The 25,000-nt window shown below is 37.7% G+C and overlaps 1 protein-coding gene across 26 annotated transcripts in view; it reads left to right on the forward strand.

Annotated features, from left to right (window-relative positions):
- Window positions 1–25,000, forward strand: part of LOC135205294 (ryanodine receptor-like) — a 339,398-nt gene that overhangs the window by 124,813 nt on the left and 189,585 nt on the right. For 21 of the 26 annotated variants that reach the window (XM_064235711.1, XM_064235691.1, XM_064235765.1 and 18 more), the window contains exons 2-5: window positions 1,502–1,606; window positions 3,362–3,460; window positions 18,362–18,376; window positions 24,740–24,817. In XM_064235711.1, the coding sequence (XP_064091781.1) occupies window positions 1,502–1,606; window positions 3,362–3,460; window positions 18,362–18,376; window positions 24,740–24,817 (297 nt within the window). The remainder of the gene's footprint in view (window positions 1–1,501; window positions 1,607–3,361; window positions 3,461–18,361; window positions 18,377–24,739; window positions 24,818–25,000) is intronic. The other 5 variants (XM_064235739.1, XM_064235747.1, XM_064235874.1 and 2 more) reach the window with 1 other exon arrangement.

Genomic DNA, 25,000 nt, shown 5'->3' on the forward strand with positions numbered 1-25,000 from the left:
TTTTATGAAATGCTTGTTTTGTTCAAGATGTAAATGTAAAGTACGTGTTTTGTGTAAGATTACTTGCGTCAAATTACACTTGTTTTTTTTTTTTTTTTTTTTTACTGTAAATGTGTGATGCAACATTACGAATTCAAAGTAAGTAAATTGCGTACAATACTCGCTTTGCATGAATGACTCATTTAGAATATATATATTTTGTTTAAAAATCTTGGTGTAAAACTCATTTTTGTATAATAATCCGCGTGTTTTCCATAAAATAATGATTCAGTATCGACATTTATTTAAGTACAAGCTGTAACTTATGCGCTCTGAGTCAAATTTATGATGTACTGAACGCTCTCTACATAAAATGCTTGATGCAAAATGACTTGATTCGTAAAATATGAAAACAAGATTAACTACATGCGCGCATATGTTGCATCCATGTGCATAATTTCCCCATTCCTAGGCATTGATATGATTCCTAATTCTCATCGCTTGCTCATATATCTGAAGGCTTTTATTCTGATTCCTAATCCGCTTGGCTCCGTTTGTCGAAGGTTTAATTCCTGAATTCTAATCGCTTGCTCGTTTGTCTGAAGGCTTTAATTCTGATTTCCTTAATCGCTTGCTCGTTTGTCTGAAAGGCTAATTCTGATTCCTAATCGCTTGCACATTTTTTGTCTGAAGGCTTTTAATTTTCTGAATTCCCTAATCGGCTTTGCAAATCGTTTTTTTCTGCTTTAATTCTGAATTCTAAATCGCTTGCTCGTTTTGTCTGAGGCTTTAAAATTCTGAATTTCCTAATCGCTTGCTCGTTTGTTCCTAAGGCTTTAATTGATTCTTAATCGCTTGCTCGTTTGTCCTGATTCTAATTCTGATTCCTAATCGCTTGCACATTTGCTGAAGGCTAAAATTCTGAATTCCTAATCGGCTTTGCTCCGTTTTTTTCTGAAGGCTTTAATTCTGATTCCTAATCGCTTGCACATTTCCTGAAGGCTTAATTCTGATTCCTTAAATTTGCTTGCTCGTTTTTGTCTGAAGGCTTTAATTCTGATTCCAATCGCTTGGCTCGTTTGTTCTGAAGGCTTTAATTCGATTCAATTCGCTTTGCACATTTGTCTGAAGGCTTTAATTCTGATTCCTAATCACTTGCTTCGTTTTTCTGAAGGCTTTAATTTCTGATTGTCTAATCGCTTGCCCAACATTTGGTCTTTGAAGGCTTTAATTCTGATTCCTAATCGCTTGCTCGTTTGTCTGAAGGCTTTAATTCTGATTCCTAATCGCTTGCACATTTGTCTGGAGGCTTTAATTCTGATTCCTAATCGCTTGCTCGTTTTTCTGAAGGCTTTAATTCTGATTCCTAATCGCTTGCTCATTTGTCTGAAGGCTTTAATTCTGATTCGTAATCGCTTGCTCGTTTGTCTGAAGACTTTGATTCTGATTAATAATCGCTTCCTAATTCATCTGAAGGCTTTCATCCTGATTCCTAATCGCTCCTTCTTTCTTCCTCTTGCAGGAGGACATGGTCATTCTCTCCTGCACTGCCACAGGAGAGAGGGTGTGTCTGGCCGCTGAAGGATTTGGTAACAGGACATGTTTCCTGGAAAACATTGCTGACAAGGTAAGCTCTCTCTCTCTCTCTCTCTCTCTTCTTCTTCTTCTTCTTCTTCTTCTTCTTCTTCTTCTGCTCTTAAATAAATGCTGTTTACCAGTTTCACTAGTTGTTGCTAAGTCAGATATAAATGGAGATTTTTTAAAAGAATATTTTATGTCTATTTTCATATGATCTAAAGCAATTAAGAAAATTAATGTCTCTGGAATTGTTTATATTTAAAAAAATTATGTAGAAGATAAATGCTCAATATGAAGTAAATATTAATTTCTTTATTTAAGCTTTTCCGTCATTTATTACAGTAGACCCTAAGTCATTTTTTTCATGTAATACTCTTGTTTTTCATCTCGTTTATTCATTCACTCATGCCTCGTTGTGGCCCGCTCGTCACTTGCAGTTGACGAAGTGTCTCTTACCCTCTTTTGTTTCCCATTTCTTCGTATTCTATTCGCCATTGTTGCTTTTTCTTTCTGCACCTCCATCTTCTTTTCATATCATTATAGGTCCCGCACTGAATCATCGTCATCATCATCATCATCATCATCATCATCATAGTAACCGTCATCATATCTCATTGTTTCTCTTACGCATCTCTCTTCTAATTATCGTTTTAGTTTTCTGGAAAGGAAGCTATTGTGCCGACTTCGTCTGTCCGTCCGCACTTTTTTCTGTCCGCACTTTTTTCTGTCCGCACTTTTTTTCATGATCCCCGCCCACTTTTCCTGTTTTCCGCACTTTTTCCTTTTTTCCTTTTTGTCCGCAATTTTTCCTGTCGCACTTTTTCTCCGCAATTTTGTCCGCACTTTTTTCCTGTCCGCACTTTTTTCTGTCCGCACTTTTTCCTGTCCGCACTTTTTTCTGTCCGCACTTTTTCCTGTCCGCACTTTTTCCTGTCCGCACTTTTTCCTGTCCGCACTTTTTCCTGTCCGCCCTCAGAACTTAAAAACTTTTAAGTGTAGATGTCTGCAAATTGGTATGTTAATCATCCACCTTCCAATCATCAAACATACCAAATGACAACCCTCTAACCTTAGTAGTTTTTATTTTATTTAAAGTTAAAGTTACCCATAATCGTGCATCTGGCAACGCAATTCACAGGCCACCACGACCGGCTGAGAGTTTCATGGGCCGCAGCTATTGCAGCATTATACCGCGACCACCGAAGGATGGATCTTCGTCTTTGTTCTTATATTCTCTTATTATCATCCCACAATACTTCATTTATCATAAAATTATAGCTTATAATACAACCTCTCTCTTCCTTCTATGTATTTTATCATCGTCTCAACCCTTGTAGTGGGGTAGTGTCCTCAGGGATCCTCACGTGGTGTACTGTTGGCACCATGAAAGGGTATTTGCAGCATCCCTTGTCCCTTAGCTGGACCCATATTTTTTGGGGCCTTTGACTGGATTCGATTCCCCGTTCCTTTCTTCAGTCTTACTCTCCAACCTCTTTAACGATTCCTTTTTCATGGAACCGAGGCTTTTCCTAATAGTTCTACCATTAGGTCCATGTAATTCATCTCCATTATTATTTAGATGCCTTCACTTTGCTGTCTAACTCCTCTAACAACCACTTTCCACTGTCTTGAGCCCACTAGAGTGGCCGGAAGTGCCCTGGTCGGTGCTTTTAGGCTGCACTGCCAGACTTCCATGAAATCAATCAATCGCTCATCCACCTTCTTCCTCTCACCTCACTTCACCACGTCGCGCTTCTCTGACCGCCCAATTCTTCTGCTTTTTTTTCTCCCCCCGCCCCTGCAGAACAACCCGCCCAACCTCTCGCAGGGCGTGTTCGTGATCGAGCAGGCGTTGTCGGTGCGCGCCCTCCAGGAGCTGGTCACTGCAGCCGCCAGCGAGGAGGTAAGTGTCTCCCGAGGTGTTATGTTCGCCTCGAAGAGGTTCTCAGAGGTTTAGGTCGAGGGAGCTTTGGAGGGTAGAGATTTGGCGGGAGGGAATAAAAGAAGGTGTAGACAGGATTTGCGAGTGACGATGGTTCAAGGCTCCGATGAATTAGTTCGGAAGAATAATTTAGGATGATATAAAAGAATATGAGGATGTAATCCACAATGACGTCAAATCCTCATGCAGTTTTATGAAATACATATATTTCTTGTACCGTACATTTTATTAAAACTACTGTTTCTCAGGAATGGGAGAAAAAGAAGAGGAAATTTAGCCTAGTTCTTTCCAGATTTCTGGAAACCAGCCATTGTGGATTACAAGGTGATCTGAATATAAAAATTAAGCAGTTGTAAATTTTATAAAACTACATAAGGACGTTACATCACTGTATTACATACCCATTTATATAGAGGTACGACATAGTACCCAGCTTCTGCATGAAGGAATATGAAAATAGTTTAAAATAAGGCAAACGATTAGCAGGAAAGAACCTTATGTAGTTTTATAAGATATATATTTCTTGTACATTAAATTTTATTATAACTAAGGATTTTCCATCACTGTGGATTACATCCCCATTTACATAGAGGTACGACAAACGTCCTTAGCTTCTGCATAAAGGAATATGAAAAATATTTTAAGATAAGTCAAAGGGTTAGCAGGAAAGAATATTATAGAATGCAATAGAGAAAAATGAGGCAGGAGTGTAGCGAGAAAGAATAACTATAAAGGAGATAGAGGATTGACAAGAAACATAATAAAATAAGGAGCAGGTTATTTTTTTTTAAATGCCTTAACATAATATAAAGAGTTAATTAGAACTCATAGTTTAAGGAAAGGTAAGGGATTACTGAGAGAAATAATACCTATTTTATGTGTCTATTAATCATACTTATAGTGATAAGTACTATTATTTTACTGAGATATTTGACACTGCATTCATACTTTTACATGTTTTGTGTACATATTTTAGTTTTAGGTGTCATTGTTATTTTTAAGTTAATCATTTCGATTTTGTTTTATTTTGTACATTTAAGAATCCTGGGTATTTTGTTAGTTCCTACGGTGCTTGGTTAACTCGGAGGGTACTCGGTGACCTTAGGTCAGTGGTTCTTAACCTTTTTCAGTGCCCGTACCCCTTGATATCTTAGAAAACTTTCTCGTACCCTCATCGAATATAGATATGATACGAACGTATGAAAATAAATAGTAAATATAAAGTACCATTGCACTGGGTATCATGTCTCGTGCCCACAGGTTGAATGATTCGTACCCCTTGGGGGGTACAGGTACCCAAGGTTAAGAGCCACTGCCTTAGGTGGTCCACAACGAGAAGAAAAGGTTAAGGCCTTCTACTGTAGAGAGTTAGGAGTTGGGTAAGATCCTACAGCAGTATTAGCAGCCTATTTTAGATAGACTTCCTGTTACTTATATACAGTGGAAGTTACGAGTACATAGATTATTTCTAATTATCTTAGATGACTCTGGAACTTACTTTCTGAATTGGTAGGGTCGCCGAATACTTTCCTGAATTATAATTAAATTTTGACCCCCTAATTCAATTTTTGGATCTTATGTTTAATTAATCATTAGTGTGACACGTAATTAACCTTGATAATTTCGCCGTAATTTTTGGTAATAAATACTTACGTACTTACACCGAGTTCCATGATTGAGCATTGTAACCCATAAAAAACTTGATTAATTCATTTTTTTCAAATATCCCGACTGACTGTTAGTAAATGTATTCTCTGCGGTAATCCAGTTCACGTAACTTAATTTCATCCGTAGTAATTCATAATAATGTCCTTCTAGGATATTAGAGTAACACATCTGCCGATTCAAGGTACCGTCATTTTACCATATTATCATCAATATTTATTATTGGCTTATTGCAGCAAAGCTCTACGATGACTGAAATGTTAAGTCGAGAAATAAAGTCTGCTGTTGTGTTTTTGTAATTCAAAACAAACAAAATAACAACAAAAATCTGAACTGGAACTCGAACAGCTGGAAAATTCGAAACACCTACTTAGCTCCCAGTAGGCAAATACCCGAGATGTATGCAAGTATTGCACCGGCCGCGGTGTATTTTGCATGCCCTTAGGTTAGATTAGGTCATATCTGATATAGTAGACCTTTGGTAATTTGAGATTATTTTCAAGAAGATTCTACGGTTAATTTTTAAGATATGGCGGCCCGCTTTTTCCAGAGGGAATCAGAACCAGTATTCGAAAGCTCCCAGACTCATTATTTATTATCATTTGCTATTAACCACGAATCAAACAACTAGGACATTTATTTCTCTACTCAGTTCACTGCCATTTCGTTATAATCTTCTCCCACGTTACTATAAACGAAAACGCTTTGTCTGATAACTTATGATTTTATTTCGAGTCGACGCTGAGACATCGTACCTTTATAAGCTTCTTATGATAAGCAGCGGTAATTCCCGCGCCTCCTTTTTGTACTGGAAAGGTATGAATGAATGAACTTCTTTCCAGGTCATTTCCAGGGGCTTCCAGGTAAACAAAAACTACCTGGGAAGTAAGTTGAAAAGGAGTAGAAGTTTTGACCGTGAAGTTTTCTTCTGGGAGAGAGAGAGAGAGAGAGAGAGAGAGAGAGAGAGAGAGAGAGAGAGAGAGAGAGATGATGTTATAGGATTAAACTTAAGGAAGAAAGGAAATAGACAAAACCAGGATCAAAAACAAGAATGGGAATGAAACTATGACGTATAGAAAGTATGGAGAATTGGAGAATAAAAAAGAATTATTGAAAGTTAAAGAAACATAAGAGGGAAAAGAAATATTACGGACGAAAATTAAATGATGGCTGGAATACAAATCTCCCAAAGCACTTGAAGACAGGTAGGAGAGAGAGAGAGAGAGAGAGAGAGAGAGAGAGAGAGAGAGAGAGAGAGAGAGAATTTAACCATTGGCCAAGCCTATTTCGTTTTTGTGCTCTGATGACTAAATAGAAAGAATTGGACATTGTGTTTAAATTGGAAATAAGCGGATTTTTTTTACAGATTTCGTTAGTATTAATTCCACATTTTCATCCTTATATACACACTATACTACATTACCATACATATATATATTATATTAATATTATATTATATATATTATATTATAAATAACTATATTATCTATTAATATAGTATATATATACATATACACACACACACACACACACACACACACTATATATCTATATATATATTATATATAATATATTATATATCTATTATATATTATATATACATACACACACACACACACACACACACACACACACATATATATATTATATATATATACATATATATATATATCTCATGCCATGTTTCTGTTTTTGCTGATTGAGCGATTTAGCCTGATAATGAAGACTCTTTGTTTCGTACTGATTTATTCAGAGAGCCCAGAGATTATTATATTGGTAAATACTAAAGGGTCTCTAAAAATACTTTTTTTTGTATTCCCGGTAATCACCTATGTGTTCAGCAGTATCCTTAAACATGCCATACAAATGAAGGCATTCCTTTTGCTCTAATCTTTGTAGATCTGAAGATAAAACTGACATGCATACAGAAAATAAATTTTCAAACAAGAAATAGCCATACTCAGTAGTGGAATATTGGAATCAGCCTTCGCAACCCGATAGCATATTCCCGAACCGTAACCGAGTACCGTACCTTCCCTGGAGAAGGCGGGACGCCATATCTCCAAATCTTACCATAGAATCTTCTCATTATGTTTCCCACACCCAAAATAGTGAAAGTATAGTTCTTTGAACTAACCTATCCTAACCCAAAAAAACCAAGACTGTTGCAATACTATAGTAGATTCACATCAAGCATGCGTCCGATGTCTAGGCCAGTCCCTTACGACGCTCCTGATTGGCTGTTGATAGGCCAATCACTGGGCTGGAAACTCTCCTCAGTCTCTATCGAGAGTTCACATACCCAGGATGTACGTATGTTCCATCTCTCCTGGGGGATAATTTTGAAAGATGTATCCCACAGGAGAGATGGAACGTACATCCTAGCAATGTGAATTCTCTTGAGAGAGACTGAGAGTTTGCAGCCCTGTGACTGGCTCATCAACAGCCAATCAGGAGCGTCGTAAATGACTGGCCTAGGCATTGGATGCACGGGATGATGTGAATTCATCATAGTATATACATCTCGGGAATTTGCAACCTGGTTTAACGGCTTTAGTAGGTCTTTATGAGGCCAGAAGACAACAGAGTGAGAAAGATACAGTTTACGTGTCCAATTTCCTCTCAACAACGGTGAAAGAAGTTCATTATGCAAATAGGCAAGAGCATTCCTCGCAACATTTCACTTGCCTCCGGTTTTTCGTCTCGGTCGTAATTTGTTTCAACGCGGGAAAGAAATAATGGGGCAAACCTCAGGTGTTTCATTTCTTGTTTCTGGGAATGTTCGTCGACGCTCATCGGCGTAACCCCGGGTGCAAAGCTCAGTTTTGGATAATCTGTGTGTTTGTTTGCGAAAGATTTGTTTTTCTGTTTTCCTGATATCTATGTACGTAAGTATATATGATAATGCCCTCCTCAGTGAGGATGAGGGATGTAAAACTTACCTCTACGAGGTATGTTGGTAGCCATGACCTTAGAGCAGTGAGGCATTGAGTGATATAGCTATATGTGTGTGCGAATACATTATACATGCATGCATATATACGTATATATGTGTATGTATGTATTTATGTATCTATGTGGTTAACGTTCATACATTGAAGCATTATCCATCAATACAGGACCTCTCTCTCTCTCTCTCTCTCTCTCTCTCTCTCTCTCTCTCTCTCTCTCTCTCTCTCTCTCTCTCTCTCTCTCTCTCTCTCTCTCTCTCTCACTTTGCAGATGTCAACAAAGACAGCAAGAAGAAAGCTAAACCCGTTTAATTTCATACTCTGAGCTTTTAGGGCTCCTGGAGGGGAGGGTTCACCGCCCCCCCCCCCCTCTAATTATGCTTCGGTTTGCCTTGGCCCTCTTTTATTAGCTGAGAGAGAGAGAGAGAGAGAGAGAGAGAGAGAGAGAGAGAGAGAGAGAGAGCGAGCGAGCAATCTTAGACAAGAACTTACATGGAAAAGAATTTTGTGTGTGTGTGTGTGTGTGTGTGTGAGAGAGAGAGAGAGAGAGAGAGAGAGAGAGAGAGAGAGAGAGAGGCATTATAATTTTTACCCGCCCCCCACCCCTACGTACAGCAGTAACTGATGAAACTTCTTAGAAGTAAAAAAAAAAATCAGAAGCAGAAATGAAAGAGCAGACGTTAATGGGAGAATGACAAAGAATAAAAAGGAAAAGAAACCGAGATAGAAAGAAAGAACAACACAAAGAACCTTTTGCGAATCAGGAATAGAACGTTGGTGAAGATCACATTGTCGTACAGAAAGAGAACCACTCAAATAAACATGAAAGTCAATTATTGTAGTTCATGGAAATAGTGTAGATAATAAAAAAAAAAACAGTATGAAAAGAAGTGAAAAGCTGCCAAGCAGTAAAACCAAAAGGGTAACTTTTAAAACCAACAAGGAATTTTTAGAAACAAAAATAGCGAAAATATAAAACCTGTATGAAAAGTGTTAAAAGCTGCAATGCAGTAACATGCACAAAAAAACCCTTTAAAACCAACAAGGAAATGCTGGAACACAAAATTGCAAAAATATAAAACCAAGAGAAAACCAGCAACAAACCAAAATAGATTTTCTTATCCTACCATAAATAGAAGGAGGAGATTGGTGGCGGCGCCGCCCCCTATAATAAAGAGAAGAAGAGGAAGGAGAAAGGAAAGAGACTGTAAATAGAATTAGCGCCCCCTTGTCTTTAAGAGTCCCTATATCTGCCCAAATGATGATTGGGTAAATATTGGTCCTAAGAATTTTCGAAATCTGGTGGTGCACTATTTGGTCATGTGTCCTAATTTCTTCTAGGATATCTCACTTAAGTGTAATTAAACTGAGAGATTTTGGAGGTATAATGTTTGCTGTGTAGTCCAGAATGTATCATGTATACAAAACGACACTCATATATTATATATAAAAAAGGATTCATGTATTTTAAAGGTAGTTTCTCTCTTTGCAATTAGACTGTACACGAGTTGACCAACATTTGTCCTATAACTATGTAGTTTTGAAGTCAAGCCAGTTCGTCAAAGTGAAGTCAGGCGAGCGTGAACGTCACTGACTTCGATTTAGGAGATTTTTTTTAGCGAAGCTAAATTGACATCTTTGACGAATCTTGATTTTGCCAAATTAGTTTTTAGTATCAGAGAGATTTTGGAGAATTGACAGGTCACCAGATTCGTAAGGGGCTTCATGAGATGTCACCAGACTTAAGTTTCATCTCGCCTGAGAGACTAATTTGACACCAGAAGGTTATTACAGAGAAATGCTTTGACGTTATTTGAAACGTCATGACATCATGAGATTGAATAGGTATTTGATGATGTCAGGTAGAAGCGAGGCTTTTTTACCTCACGATGTCAAGGAGGAAATCTGTGACGCCACCTTAACAAGCAGAAAGTTCATGGCGTAACCGTAGCAATAAGAAAATCCATGACGTCACATTTGGAGACTCCATGTCGTCACATTTGGCGACATCCATTGACATCACCATAACCTGGGCAGAAAAACCTACGACGTCACCAGGTTAAAGGGAGAACGATGAAAAGACGAAAGGTGGTCGAAGCCTTGATTGAAGAAAAATGATTTAATGAATTAATCACCGTCGAAAATTTGGCTTTTAATAAGCAATTTGTCATGTTGCTTCCCAGTAAGTTCATACCGGAGCTAATAAGTTGGGTGTGTATATATATATATATATATATATATATATATATATATATATATATATATATATATATATATATATATGGGATATATCCATCGTTAATTTTTTTCAGAATTTTTATTCGTGATTCATATACACATATAACTACAAATATCCTTCAATATCCAATTCGCCCTACCTCGGAATTCATATATTTTCGTATATGTTAACCGAAGGGGAATTTTTTTTAGTTGATAATAATTTCGTCCTCTCGTGGATTCGAACCAGCAGGACCTCAGGCTCACGTAAATGTTTGCGTGTTGAATTTTACTTAGTTGGCAAAAAAAAAAAAAAAAAAAAAAAAAAAAAAACAAAAAAAAAAAAAAAAAAAGGTAAAATAACCAATCGTTGTTTCATAATAATCTTGGAAGAAAGGGAAGCCAGCTGGCCAGCGAGATGTAACCCTAAAGACGCGCTCGAGTGAATTGAACTCAGGCTGTTTTTATCGATCAGTAAATGACCTCGACCGTTGTCTTATATGTTCAATACTCCATCTTCACTATTGTCGTCGTCATCGTCAGAAATTATTATAACTGCAGAGACCTCGGGGACAGAAGGGAAGGAGGAGAATGCAAGACACGTAGCACCCTCGACCGAGAAGGCAGAACGTTTCATTTAGAAACCATTGCTTGGATACAAATTACATTTTACTATTATGTTCATTACTGATGCCTTTTGTAATGGATAACTGAATGATTTTTTTCTGGTCTCACTTCTTGGTAGTGAGATAAGCAGTTTTATTTACGTAATTATGAACTTTTTTGTTTTTAAACGCAAGCGAAAATGCTTAGGGCTTTCGTTTCAAGAACCTTTCCACATTTGACCTTTGACCTTCAAGAGGTCGCAGATCATTACCGGCAAAAAACGAACGGTCTTTCCAAGTTCGTGGCCTTCATTTTAACGACTGACCTTGCAAGATATTACCAAGCATTTATAAGCTATATTATCCAATATTCCTCTCCTCTCTGGAGTGGAATACAATGATCTATGATCTAAGGAAGTGACAGACAGACTAACGATCGAAAAGAACGATGTAAATTCTTTGCAAAAGAAAGCAGACGACCCCGAGATACGTATAACTCTTGACTAACAAGGGGGCAAAGAGCAAACGAATTACTCGTCAGAGTACCTGAGAATGTAACGCGAGTGAACAAAGTTGTTGATGGCAAAGAAATCAAAGGAGACGCTGAGGAATTGCATACCAACCCCCCCCCCCCCCCACCCCCCCCACACCGCCCATTCCCAGCTCCCGGGGCCCTTCTTAGCCTGCAAGGAAAATTGGCAAACTGAAAACTAAACTAACCACGAGGGGCAAAGAAGTTGCTGTCGACTTCTGCGTGACGGAAACATTGGTGCTGCTGGGAAACATGGAATTGGTTTAGCCCGAAGCTGAGCTTAAGCCTTTGCATAGACGAGACGAGAGAGAGAGAGAGAGAGAGAGAGAGAGAGAGAGAGAGAGAGAACGAATGCGCCAAAGCTGAAAGCCAATGCCTTGCGTGTTTACCTGTTTATTCGCTGCTTTCAGAGCTTCTTTGCGACCTTCCGTGCACGAGAGGATGATTAGATTGGCTGGTACATTTGAGAGGTTTTCCGGATTGTTGTCTGGTAAGAGTGGAAGGGCTGCTGGAGGAGAGAGAGAGAGTAGATGAGAGAGAGAGAGAGAGAGAGAGAGAGAGAGAGAGAAGCTATTACTGAGTGAAAGGGCGAAAGAGAGGAAATAGCGAAGCTATCAGAAAGAGAGAGAGAAACGAATATTGAGGGGAACAGAGATAGGGAGCAGCGATTACTGAAGGGGAGAGAGAGAGAGAGAGAGAGAGAGAGAGAGAGAGAGAGAGAGAGAGAGAGAGAGAGACGATTACTGGGGGGTACAGAGAGAGAGAGAGAGAGAGAGAGAGTTAAAAAGGAAAAGTCATTTAGCAAACTATGTATGCTATGTAGGATACAAGATTGTTGCCAGAACTATACGAGAGGATGAACAGGAGGCCATCACCTGTGTGTGTGAGAGAGAGAGAGAGAGAGAGAGAGAGAGAGAGAGAGGGCTGGTGGTGCCAAGTAGCTGAGCCGAGGGACCGCTCTCAACCAGTTTCCTGCCCACACGTTGTTGGATAAAATTGGACATCATTCCCTTTCTACTAAAGTTTCCGTTGCTAACCCCGTTTTGTTGTTCATCCCCCGGAAGAAACAACAAATATGGAATTATCGGCATTCCGCTGCAGTTCCCTTTTTTTTTATTTTTATTTATTAACAATAACCGGACGTGTTTTGGACTGGAATGCCCGTTTCATTTCCATCCTTATGATAAAAAGAAAACGAAACGGTCGTGACTTGACTCTTTCGTTTGGGCTGAATCCGATTCAATCGTGTCTGACTCATTGGTCTGTCACATTTTCGGAGTTTTCGATTGTTAAATTATTCTCTGCATCTGTGAATGACTTACTAAGACATTCTGCGTGTAAGATGGTGTAGTTGGTTTTATCGTTTCAAGCAGTCTTTTTCCTTTTCCTTCTTCTCATTCGTTTCATGTATCTGATTTGATTATTTCGTTTGTTTGTCTGTACGTCGTTTTCACGTTGCATGGACCCAGTGGTTATTCAGCAACGGAACCAACGGATTTACAAGTGACTTCCGAACCACGTCGAGAGTGACGAACTTCTATCACCAGAAATACACATCTCTCAGACCTCAATTGAATGCCCGAGAATCGAACTTGCGGACACTGTATCTGATTTGATCTTCATGAGCTGCTCATGTAACAAACGGGGTGTAATGGTCTTCCCCGGGGCTCAAAACTACTCGTTTTTTTTATACCCATGGAAGTGTTCACAATTTATAGAAGGAAAGGAATGGTCACCTCTGTTGACTAATCACCTGGTACTTAACTGACTGTTTAGGTCAATAGGGCTACGAAGTCCTTTTCACCTTGGGATCTTTGTGTGTGTGTGTGTGTGTGTATGTGCGCGCGCGTGTGTATGGTGCTGAGATAGGGCCATCAATATAGTCGCAGCTTAATTTGCAATGAAACAGCTCAGTGAGTAAAAGCAGACGTCGAATCAGTGCCTCAGAAATGTATTTTTTCGTGGAATCTTTCTCTCTCTAATATTTTGTTTTATTTTTTTTTCTTATCTCGGGAAGGATTCTGGGCACAGTATGTGCCTGGTGAATTTCCCATGGGAGAGGGGGTTTGGGGGGGGGGGTTGGGGGGGGCGGGGGGGGGGGGAGGGGGGAGGGGAGGGAAGAGGAAAGTGGCTAGGGGGGGGGGGGGGGTGTGAGGGGGATGGTGAAGGGCCTGAGTTCTCGATGCCACATCCGCATTGTCTGATATCTTAGTTTGGCCTCCTCTCAAGGCTAAGTATTTGGATTCCTTCTTCTTCATCTGCCTTGGTCTAAACCAATCCGTTTCTTTAATTTTTGACCGAATTACGTTTGCGTCAGTTATGATTTTCCTAATCTGATTAAAATGTACGGCTGCTGCCTCGCGTAAATTAATAAAGTTTCTTATTTATTCAATAAGCATTCAGGAGAAATATTTCGGCACGTTACCCCTTATACGTTGTAGGCTAGTTTCTCAGGAGCTTATAGGTAAACTTATTTAGGCAAGTAACCCCCTTTTCAGTAAATTAAGACAAATTTACGAAGAGTGTCTATATATGCAGTTTTTGTGGGTATGTAAATCATATTTGTTATATGTAAGGAGTACTTATGTAATATTTATTATGTGTAAGGAGTCCTTATGTAAAAAAGGTGTAGTCGTACAATTCCTAAGTGTATAACCTACAAACTTAGATGAAAAACTTTTAGGCACGTCACTCCCGGGTGCGTTTGTTTGCGCGTGCCCTGTTGACTAAACGCCGAAAAGAATGGCACTCTGCGGATCAGATTTCAAGACTTTGGTGTCTCATTATTTAAATCGACAACAATTCTTTTCTCCCTCTAATTAATGATCATGTGAGGCATTGCGAAAGTATGCTAATGTGAAAAATGTGATAGCCTAATTTTAAATAATACTTTGTCAGGTCATTAGATCCTTAAAACACTATATTAGCTAAAATATTTTATTGACGAAGCAACTTATCGTATACAACAAAATACAAAAATAATCGTCAAGATGTTTCTGCGAATATACAGGTCACATTGGTTTCAAGATCATACCTTATTAATTGTATAGACTATTTTTCGCTTTGAATCGTCATTATTTTGAAAGTAGATAGTCTTCTATGTTATAAGTACGATAAGTTTTATACCCAGGCTGTATAATGTTACTGATTATGATCAGATATATGAAAAGAAGCGGGAAAATGCCAGTTTTAAGTATGATATATTTAACTACCTTACAGTGAGATGTTAGGTTTGCGTGTGCCCTCTTATACACTAGAATGAGTTAGTAGCGTTTGTTCATAAGTCTGTTTGCATTCTGACCGAAAGCGGTCACTGTTATATAAAGTAATGATCAAATTATTCTTTCCTAATATTTACAGAGACGCCCTCGTTAAATCATAAGGATATTTTTATAAATGGCATTTATTCATTTTTTACTGAAACTTAAAGTAACAAAATCACTCTTTCATAATATTTACAGAGACGCCCTCGTTAAATCATTATTTTTTTTATATAAATGGCAACACCGATATTTTGAGTTCATTTTTTTATTTATTTATTTATTTACTTTCACTGAAACTTAAAGTAATAAAATCACACTTTCCTAATATTTACAGAGAGGCCCTCGTTAAATAATTATTTTTTCATATAAATGGCAACACCGACATGTTGAGTTCATTTTTTAATTTCATTTATTCATTTATTATTTTTTCTTTTTAGTTCTGAAACTTCCACTCGACTTATTTCAAAAGGATTCGTTCCTTTGCACTGAAATATCTTTATGAATACAGTCCAACTCTTTTGCCAGCAGTTACTAGTAAATAAGGTCGGGTGCCAAAATAGCTATATAAATCAAGCTTCTTTAAAAAAAAGAGAGAAAGGAAGTTGGCTTAATGTCCTTTACCAAGAAAATCTCTCTCTCTCTCTCTCTCTCTCTCTCTCTCTCTCTCTCTCTCTCTCTCTCTCTCTCGTTTCCTGCACTTTCAAAGCGTTAAAAAAGTAGAATATTACATTTCACTTATGCCTTGACATAAATTCTTATATCGTAAAGTGTAAGCAATACTGGTAAGTTAATATTTGGGGCAAACTATGGTAAAAGGCAAAGGTGATTTAAGACCAAGGTTACAGGTAAGGAAAGGTATTATAAAACTGCCTCTATTAAACATGACAAACTCAGTTAGGAGTTAATATTAATGTCTTAGAGAAATGAACTAATTCAAGATAAAATTTCCTTAAGTTAAATTACAGTTAACTAAGGTCAAGAGACTTAAGGAGGGTAGTGAACTAGGGTAAAGGTCGAAGGTAAGCTAATTTACATAAGGTAAAAGACTTAGGAACTAAGTTACACCAAGTTACCAAGTTTACCTTATACATTTGCTAACTTTAACTTAGCTTGCCTAAGACTTTTGCCTTAGTATACCCAAGTTTACCCAATACTTTCACCTTAGGTTACTAGCCTTCCTAAGTAATTTACCTTAGTATACCTGAGCTTACCTAAGTAATTTAACTGAATGTAACTTAGTTAAGGTAAGTTAAACTAAGTTACATTACTTATGTTACATTTGGGTAAGCTAAGTTATACTACGTTAAATTACTTGGGTAAGCTATGGTATACTAAAGTAAATTACTTAGGAAAGCTAATAAACTTGGGTATACTAAGGTAAAAGTGTTAGGTAAACTAAGTTACACTTAAGTAAAAGCATTAGGTAAACTAAGGTATATACTAAGGTAAACCTTAGGTAAATTAAGTTAAACTAAGGGGAAAGTATTAGGTAAACTTGGGTATTCTAAGGTAAAAGTGTTAGATAAACTAAGTTAAACTTAAGTAAAAGTATTTGGTATACTAAGTTATACTAAGGTAAAAGTCTTACTTAACTAAGTTACACTTAAGTAAAATATTAGGTAAACTGAGGTATACTAAGGTAAAAGTCTTGGGTAAACTAAGTTACACTTAAGTAAAATATTAGGTAAACTGAGGTATACTAAGGTAAAAGTCTTGGGTAAACTAAGTTACACTTAAGTAAAATATTAGGTAAACTAAGGTATATACTAAGGTAAAAGTCATAGGTAAGCTAAGTTAAACTTAAGTAAAAGTATTAGATATACTAAGGCAAATGTCGTAGGTAAGCTAAGTTAAAATTAAGTAAAAGTAATAGGTGTACTAAGATTAAAAAAAGTCTTAGGTAATGTAAAAAAAAAAAGGGTACCAAAGGAAAAATATCTGGTGTAAGCTAAGATAAAAACACAGGTATGCTAGTCTAAGGTGAATGTCCCCTCCAGTTCTTTCAAGATTGTATAATACATTCCCTTCTCTTCCCAACCACTCTTTTAAATTTCTCACCAAGCATAAGTAGAGACTCACAGAGAATTAAACAAAAGGACGACGTGAATTTGGTCCAGAAACTTTAATCAGTATGGACTGGGATAAGAGCATTTTCACGGGAAAAGACGTGATTTTTTCCCAACAAGAGGAATGACGAGTCATCTGACTTCTGAGGGGAAGAAGTTTTCTTATTTTCAAAGGGGAACTTTGTGCACCACGGATCTTTTGAATAGAACTTTAAGGCCATGTGTAGACTAAGCGTCTAAGTAGTTCGACCCAGCGCTGTTGAGAGAGAGAGAGAGAGAGAGAGAGAGAGTTTTCAAAAAGGATGAAAGGGTCTGCATAGCCAGGTGAATAACATTTAGGTAGAATGGGAGAATGCAAAAGTATGTGGAGGGAACACATAAGGGAACGACAGACATTTATGAGAGAGAGAGAGAGAGAGAGAGAGAGAGAGAGAGAGAATGGTGGTTACATACAGTGGAGAAAGAGAATGGTGGTTGTATAGAGGAGAGAGAGAGAGGAGATGAGGATGAGAGAGAAGGAGAGAAAGAGAGGAAATGAGACCCGAAGGAGGAGAGAGGAGAGGAATTGTGGTTCCATAGAGGAGACAAAGAGAGAGAGTATTGTAGTTCCAAAGAGGAGAGAGAGAGAAGAGAGAGAGGAAGAGAGAGAGAGGGGAAAGAAAGAGGAGAAGAGAAGAGAGAGAGAAAGAATGGGGGTTAACAATAGAGGGAGGAGAAGGAAAGAGGAAAGAGGAAGGTGGTTCTATAGAGGAGAAGAGGAGGAGAAGAGAGAGAGACGAGAGAGAGGAGAGAGAGAAGAGAGAGAAGGAGGAGAGAGAGGAAGAGAAATGGTGTTACATTAGGTGGAGAGAAGAAAGAGGAATGGTGGTTCGTAATTTTAGAGAGAGAGGAGAGAGAGAGAGAGGGAGAGGAGAGAGAGAAAGAAAGGAGAGAGAGAGAGAGAGAAAGAATGGTGGTTCCTAGAGGTGGAGAAAGAGAAAGAGAAGGTATAGTTGGGAGAAAGAGAGAGAGATATGAGAGAGAGAGAGAGAGAGAGAGTAGAGAGAGAGAGAAGAGAGGAATGTGGTTGGCCATACAGTGGAGAGAGGGAAAGAGAATGGTGGTTCTATAGAGGAGAGAGAGAGAGAGAGGAGAGAGAGCTTGGAGTAGGAGAGATTGAGATGAGAGAGAATGAGGAGAATGGTGGTTACATACAGTGGAGAGAGAAAGAGAATGGTGGTTCTATAGAGGAGAGAGAGAGAGAGAGAGAGAGAGAGAGAGAGAGAGAGAGAGAGAGAGAGACAGAAGGAGAGGTTATTGGGTTAGAGCCAGCGGAGGGAGGGGGTGGGATAGGAAGGGAGAGAGAATGTTGATTCCATAGAGAGATAAAGACATATTGTGAGAAAGCAGACTGAAAAAAAAAAAACATATTTAGTAAAACTCTCTCTCTCTCGTAGACTAAAAAACTTACCCACTTACACACAAACACAGTCAGACAGTCGTTAAAAATTGGTCCAGCTGTAAAGCGCAAACGCCCTGGAGGATCCTCCAGTTCTCACGAGCACATTTTTACTTGTTTTTCAGGGCAGTGCCGCAGTTGTAAGTAGACCGAACGAACATTCGTGTGCCTAAACCAATCTCATCCATGCCTGGCGCTCACCTGCGCGCCTCCTCTTCCTCCTCCTCCTCCTCCTGTTCCCTCACACGGACTCACGGTGTCTTTTATTGTCTCTTATTGTTATTATTATTACTATTATGGTTCTATGATTTGAAGTGGATGAGTAACGTAGGTCCCCAAGTGTCGTTGAGTAGCCTCACTCCGTGTACTATATATCCTGTGTCGCACAAGATTAGCCGTAGAAGCCTGTGTATCTCTCTCACTCTAAAGTCCATCTGGTTTGATGCCTCGACTGCGCTGTCATCTATCGGCGGCTTCGCGGAGTGTGGTAGCGGCGGCGTTATGCTTCGTGTTTTCACTCTCCTTGCTCCCAAGGATGTCATGTTACTTATTTTACGACGTTGAAAGCATACCTAGCCTTATCTAATACAAGTTTTCAAGCATACGTTAATTGTTATTCCTGACATGGATTAGGTTTTGTTTAACAGGAGAGACGTTGATGAAATAATGAAAATACTCCTTTCATTTTCAAGGTAAAGATTTAACGCAAAGTTTAACCTACTTTGGGTCAACCATAGTACATATTCAGACTCGTATCCCAGAGGCCATTTCACTTCGTAGCCCCAGTTAACCAGTTTGAGAAATTTATTTTCCGTCAGAATGTCGAAGATTGAAATTTCTTCGAGGAATGTTGAAGTATAAGTCTCAAATTCTAATGTTGAAAACATTGTGTTACAAACAGCTAAGATAGTTTCTGTAGAAGCTGCAAAGGCTTGGAAGAATTCTGAGAAAAATGTAAGTTCCTTGATTTTGAAAATTGAATTTAAAATCTTGCAAGTATGATCCATATTCCCTGAACGCCCTAGAGTAAAAGCTATCTTTTTGAAAAAGGATCGTGTTCGTAAAATAATATAATAATAATAATAATAATAATTTTTAGTAACTTTTGATAGATTTCGTCACGGGAAAAAAAGGAAATCTTTATATTGGACAAATTTCTTCTAAGACAAAATATTGATTTACAGTGAAATAGAAAATAATCGTCGGAAAAAAAATTAAGCTTTGGAAATAAACGATGCTTATTAAAAACAATAGCTTACGAAATGAAAATATTAAATCTATTCTAAGGCAAAATATTAACTAGAAGTCATTGTGCTTTAACGAAATACAAAAGAATCGTAGAAAAAAATTTTTAAACTGGAAATAAAAGATGTTTATTTTAAAAAATGAGTAGCTTACGAAATGAAAATATTAGATGCCTCTCTTTAAAAAAAAAAAAACTCACTCCAGGAAATTTTAAACTGGAAATAAAAGATTTTTTTTTTAAATGAGTGGCTTACGATCTGAAAATATTAAATGCCTCTCTTACAAATATCGTAGTCTTTGGGAAATTGAAATTATTTTCAGTCCTTTTTTAGAACTGAAAAAAATGAAATAAAAAAAATAAAACTGCGAGGAGATGGTGTTATGCATTTCGGTTTCGTGGTAAAATGTGACATTTTTTGGAAAAATAAAATTACTATTCTAGGAACAAAATCTAGTCTATGCAACGCGAAAGCACGTCCTAATCGCGCCCCTCTAGATCTTGGGCATTTGGCATCAAACCACTTGGACCTCTTTTTTTTAGGTAGATACCTGTTGGCATACTTTCACCTGAACTAAATTACCCCCATTGGCCTAGCCAATAAATATAAGCACCTTAAACAAAAACCAAAAAAATAAATGAGAGTTCAAGTTCTTCTCTCATTGGAGTTTCGAAGTAAATAAAATGATAAACAAAATCTGATTTAGATGAAAAGTAGTGTAGTCTATTTTTGCACCCGATTTGACCTCGCAATAGATGAAGATGGATTTTTTTCTCGGTCCATCAACTAATCTTTTAACTTACCATAGATAACTGTAATTTTTTTCTTTGGATGATGGTAATTAAGATAGATGATTTGTCTAATGATGTATTTTTGTTTTTTTGTCATAGAGTGTTTTTATATCTATTTTTGTAAGTGTAATTTTTTATTTGGTGTACACTTATTTTTTTGACATTTTTTGATCTTGAATATTGAAATTAAAATTAATATTCACTCTACTGCTGGACATAAAAATAAATTTAAGCTATTATTTAAAATGACGACCATATAGAAGGCTTCTTGAAGTATGACCTAGTTCCAGAGAATTGAGGTCACCACCTGAAAAATGAACAAAAAATATTAATCTGGGGATTTGTCGATTTTTTTATATCTTAAAAAGAGAATTATGAATTGCAATAGGGTTCTGCTTGAAATCAAAATGTTGCTATTTTACGAAAATATTTGCCACTATTTACACTTTATTGGATTCTGTTGTGCCACTGGAGGTCAGAATGTCATTTCCTGTGCGGGAAATGAATAAGCATCATTTCTTTATCATTCTTAAAAATTTCAAAAACTAAACTATAGATGGAAAAAGACACCAGTATCTGGAGTTTATGAACAGTCTATTTCAGAGTAAATTAATATCATCAATGATCATATTACCTACGATATCGGATCATTTATATATTATTACAACAGTTATCCCACAAGTGTTCCAATCTGCCACAATCCCTGGCAAAGTCAGGTGACAGTTAAATGGCGTCGGTGGGATCGAACGCATCACAGCGTGGGTCCGTTTTCTCTCTCATATTCTACTTGAGCATCGCCTCCCTCCCTGGCTGTGGCCCTCCCAGGCTGGACCTGGGAGGTGACGTCACGAGATACCGCTGTGTGAGAGCCAGCAACTGTGGCGGTTTTTTTTTTTTTTTTCTTGAGAATCCCAAGGATTTATTACCCGTTAATTTTGTTCCATTACTTCATTATGCTCCTTCCATATGGCGTATTTGACGTTGTCTGTGTCCACTTCTACTCTCTTCCATTTGATGTGTCGTTATTCAAAACTATCGTCATTCTTCGATGTCTGAGTTTTAGATCTTGAAGGTGGGTCGAACGAACGGCCACCTTGAAAGGAAACAAGTAGGTCAGAAGCTCGAGGGTGTGTCCTTGAGTTGCCAGTTTTAAACCTCAGTTTTAAATTCTTTAAAGTATTACCCCGGGTTTGGAGTAACTTTTGCAGGCTGTGAAATAGTTTCTCAGCGCCACGATTCATGAGTCTTACTATAGTAGATCCAAATCTAGGCCAGTCGCTTACGACGCTCCTGATTTGCTGATGATAAGCCAGTCACAGGGCTGAAAGGTCTCAGTCTCTCGAGAGAGTTCACATAGGTAGGACGTACTATGTTCCACCTCTCCTGAGGGATACTTTTGAAAGACGTATTCCCCAGGAGAAGTGGAATATACATCGTGCCTATGCGAAGTCTTGAGAGAGAGACTGAGAGTTTCCAGCCCTGTGACTGGCTTATCAACAGCCAATCAAGAGCGTCGTAAGGGACGGGCCTAGACATCAGATCCAAGAGTGATGTGAATCTACTATAGTTCAAATCGTACGACTCTGATTTTGAAAGGTGGCAAAAGATGTATTTTGGATGGGATCAGATTGTACGATCCAGGAAGAGCCGTTTTGTGCTTCTGACTTACGTGTTTCAATTCTCAATTTCATTCCATCAATTATCTACTGTTGGTATCACTAGATGTGCTGCTGCTGTTGCCACTGTTATGTGCGTGTGTGTAGCCTTGTAGCTGATGATGTCTCTTTTGTGAAAAGTATATATATACATGTACACACGAAAAGAATGGTCAAGCCTTGCTCGTGCTGTCAATTAAGGTCTCCATGTTGTGGTTTCTTTTTTTCGTACTATCTTCTTTCCTTTGCCACCCTGTTGTTGGATGTTGTGAATGTGTGTCTTGAGACGTAAAAGAGAGAGGAAGAAAGGGCAAAGAAAATAGCTAATTAAAGAGAAATTGACGTTTTCCTCGCTTCATCTGTTTAGCTCTGTTTATTTCCGCGCCATTCTTCCTCTCTCGACTTGTTCGATACTTCAGTCGCCAAGGTTGGAAATGCTGAACTGAGTATCAATTCTACTGATTTAACAGATTAATAGAAAATATGATTTCTGATGCATTAACAGTTGGTACTTCCAACCATTCGGCGAATTTTTAAATAAAGTTTTTAAATACTTGAGCGTCGAGGTCGCTAAATTTTTTGGAAATCAAGGAGTAGCCGTTGGGATAAGGAAAGGAATTAGCCTACTAAAGTAGAGGATTCATTTCTTTTCGCTATTAAATGTTCATTCGTCATTATTGCCATTTTACAATGGGACACCCTCGTTGCTAGAAAAATTGAGTCCATGTTCTGGACAGAGACCAAAAGAAAAGTTTTTCTTTACAGAAATTTTACAGGAAATTCATTTCGTAAATTGAATATTTTTTTTATCGGAAATATATTCCCGAAGGGAATGTGGTAACGAATAAGATCCACTGTTAATTGAATATATCGGAAATATATTCCCGAAGGGAATGTGGTAACGAATAAGATCCACTGTTAAGGAAATATATTCAATAATCATATTCATAAAAAATATTCTTTAAACAACAAAAAATATTCCCTCCTGATCAGTTGAGTTCGAACCTCAAGTTTCCCCCCTTAAAAACCCTCCCACCCCGCCCCCTGGGGCTTCCCCTCCCCCAACCAACAGTACACTATTACTATTGACTTGATTACCCCCATCTTCCCCCCCCCCCCCCCTCCCCCCCAATGACATGGTAATGGTGACAGCACTAATAGTGATGGAATGCGCACCTCTTTTTAATGAGTTTTTTTTTTGTGAATGTCTTCTCACTTCTCTTAGATGTGATACCCTTGAGTTGATAAGAACTATAATCCCTCCCTCCCCACCCAATACTCCCCCCCCCCCTTTTTTTAAGTTGGTAAAAGGTAAAATACCCTTTGACCTGGTAAAAGGTAAAGTTGCCCCTTTTATTTGGCAAAAGATAAGGAATTCCTTTTTGCGTTGACAAGTTGAAAAATCAGTCTTAGGTCGTCAAAGTCATTTTAATTTTGATTTAATGAATGATGGGGGAAAAAAGTTCGTTTTTATTTTAATATAAAAGGTCACTTTTAAGTTTCTACAATGTAAAAAGTCTTGTAAATGATCAAAGAAAAGATAATGACAGATAAATTACCCCTTTTTTAATTTTTTTGAATTTATGATTAAAACTGCTCTTCTTTTTTTTCCAAGACGACCAATCTGTGTTTCCCCTCGAGCTGATGCAATCTCAAAGTTCCTTTGAGCTCGTAAGAGATATCAGTTCCTCAGACTGTCACACCCGTCTCTTGATTAATACTTTGTCACCCAATTTTTGAAGAAAAAAAAAATAAACTCATTCAAATTAATCTGACCAGTAATTGGAAAAAATGGTTCATCAGTAACGAAGGTCAAGATTTATCGGTTTGAAATTTTTTATTCGAATTTTGTCGCTTTTAATTTTTTATCATCTGTGTTGTGTCATTTAATTGTTCGGTGTTTCATGTTTTGTTCCATTGTTCCACCTTTGGTGACATATTGTTATTAGATTTTGTTGTGTACGTATCACTTGTATCCGTTATTTATATACATATATATATATATATATATATATATATATATATATATATATACATATATAGTATATTATATATATGTATAGATATATATTTATTATATAATATATGTATATTATAATATATATATATCATATATATATATATATATATATATTATATATATATATATATATATATGATTGATTGCATTTGATATATAATGGTTTTGCGCATTTTTTCATTCGTGTCGAAATTCCTCTTTTTCATGAACTGTTCGTCCTACGCCTTTATGGTCACTATATATGTTTGTACGTCTATGGTGTTCATTTTAAAGATATATTTTTCTTTCTACGTTATTAAGCTAGCCTAGTGTTAACGCGGGCTCTTGCTTAAATTTTGCTTTTTTGTGTTGTCCCATTTGTCAGTGCGAGGAACTTCGCTGCTTTATATTTTTTGGTCGATCGAAACGAGACGCAATCCTCAGAGAGAGAGAGAGAGGGGGGACCTGAATAAACACTGACCTTCGTTGCTGCTGTCGTAATTCTCAATGACAACCTCTCGTAACTCTTCCCTCCTTGAAATAGCTGTGGAACTCATAACCCCCTTATTTCACTTCCATAAATGCCCCGGAATTCTATTCTGTAAAGAATCGGTACTAAAAAAAAAAAAGGAGAAAAACTCTCGTATCTCATACACATATAGAAAACGAGAAACAATACTTGCAAAGGACGGCGAGAACAGATCTCGTTCGATGATAGGGAAAGTCATGCATGAATATCTCGATTTTTTCCATCGTTCCTCCTCCATGGCACTGACTCCTCTAATTAGTGGGTGTTCCCCTATGTCATCCACAGGGCAAAGGTACCGGTTCCGGACACAGGACGTTGCTCTATGGCAACGCCGTTCTCCTCTACCACCAGAACTCTATGATGGTGAGTATAGAGCTCGTTATTTTGTGTGTGTGTGTTTTTTTTTATTGTAGTAGTTAGGGTTTTTCATTAGTAGTTTATGACGTAGGTCTTTTCTTATTTTTATTCTTGACAGTCAGTACACTTGTATACGTAATTGAGATGCACACACGCACGCACACACACACACACACACACACACACACA

Source organism: Macrobrachium nipponense, chromosome 24 (genome assembly GCF_015104395.2).
Source record: "Macrobrachium nipponense isolate FS-2020 chromosome 24, ASM1510439v2, whole genome shotgun sequence".
Taxonomy (NCBI): domain Eukaryota; kingdom Metazoa; phylum Arthropoda; class Malacostraca; order Decapoda; family Palaemonidae; genus Macrobrachium; species Macrobrachium nipponense.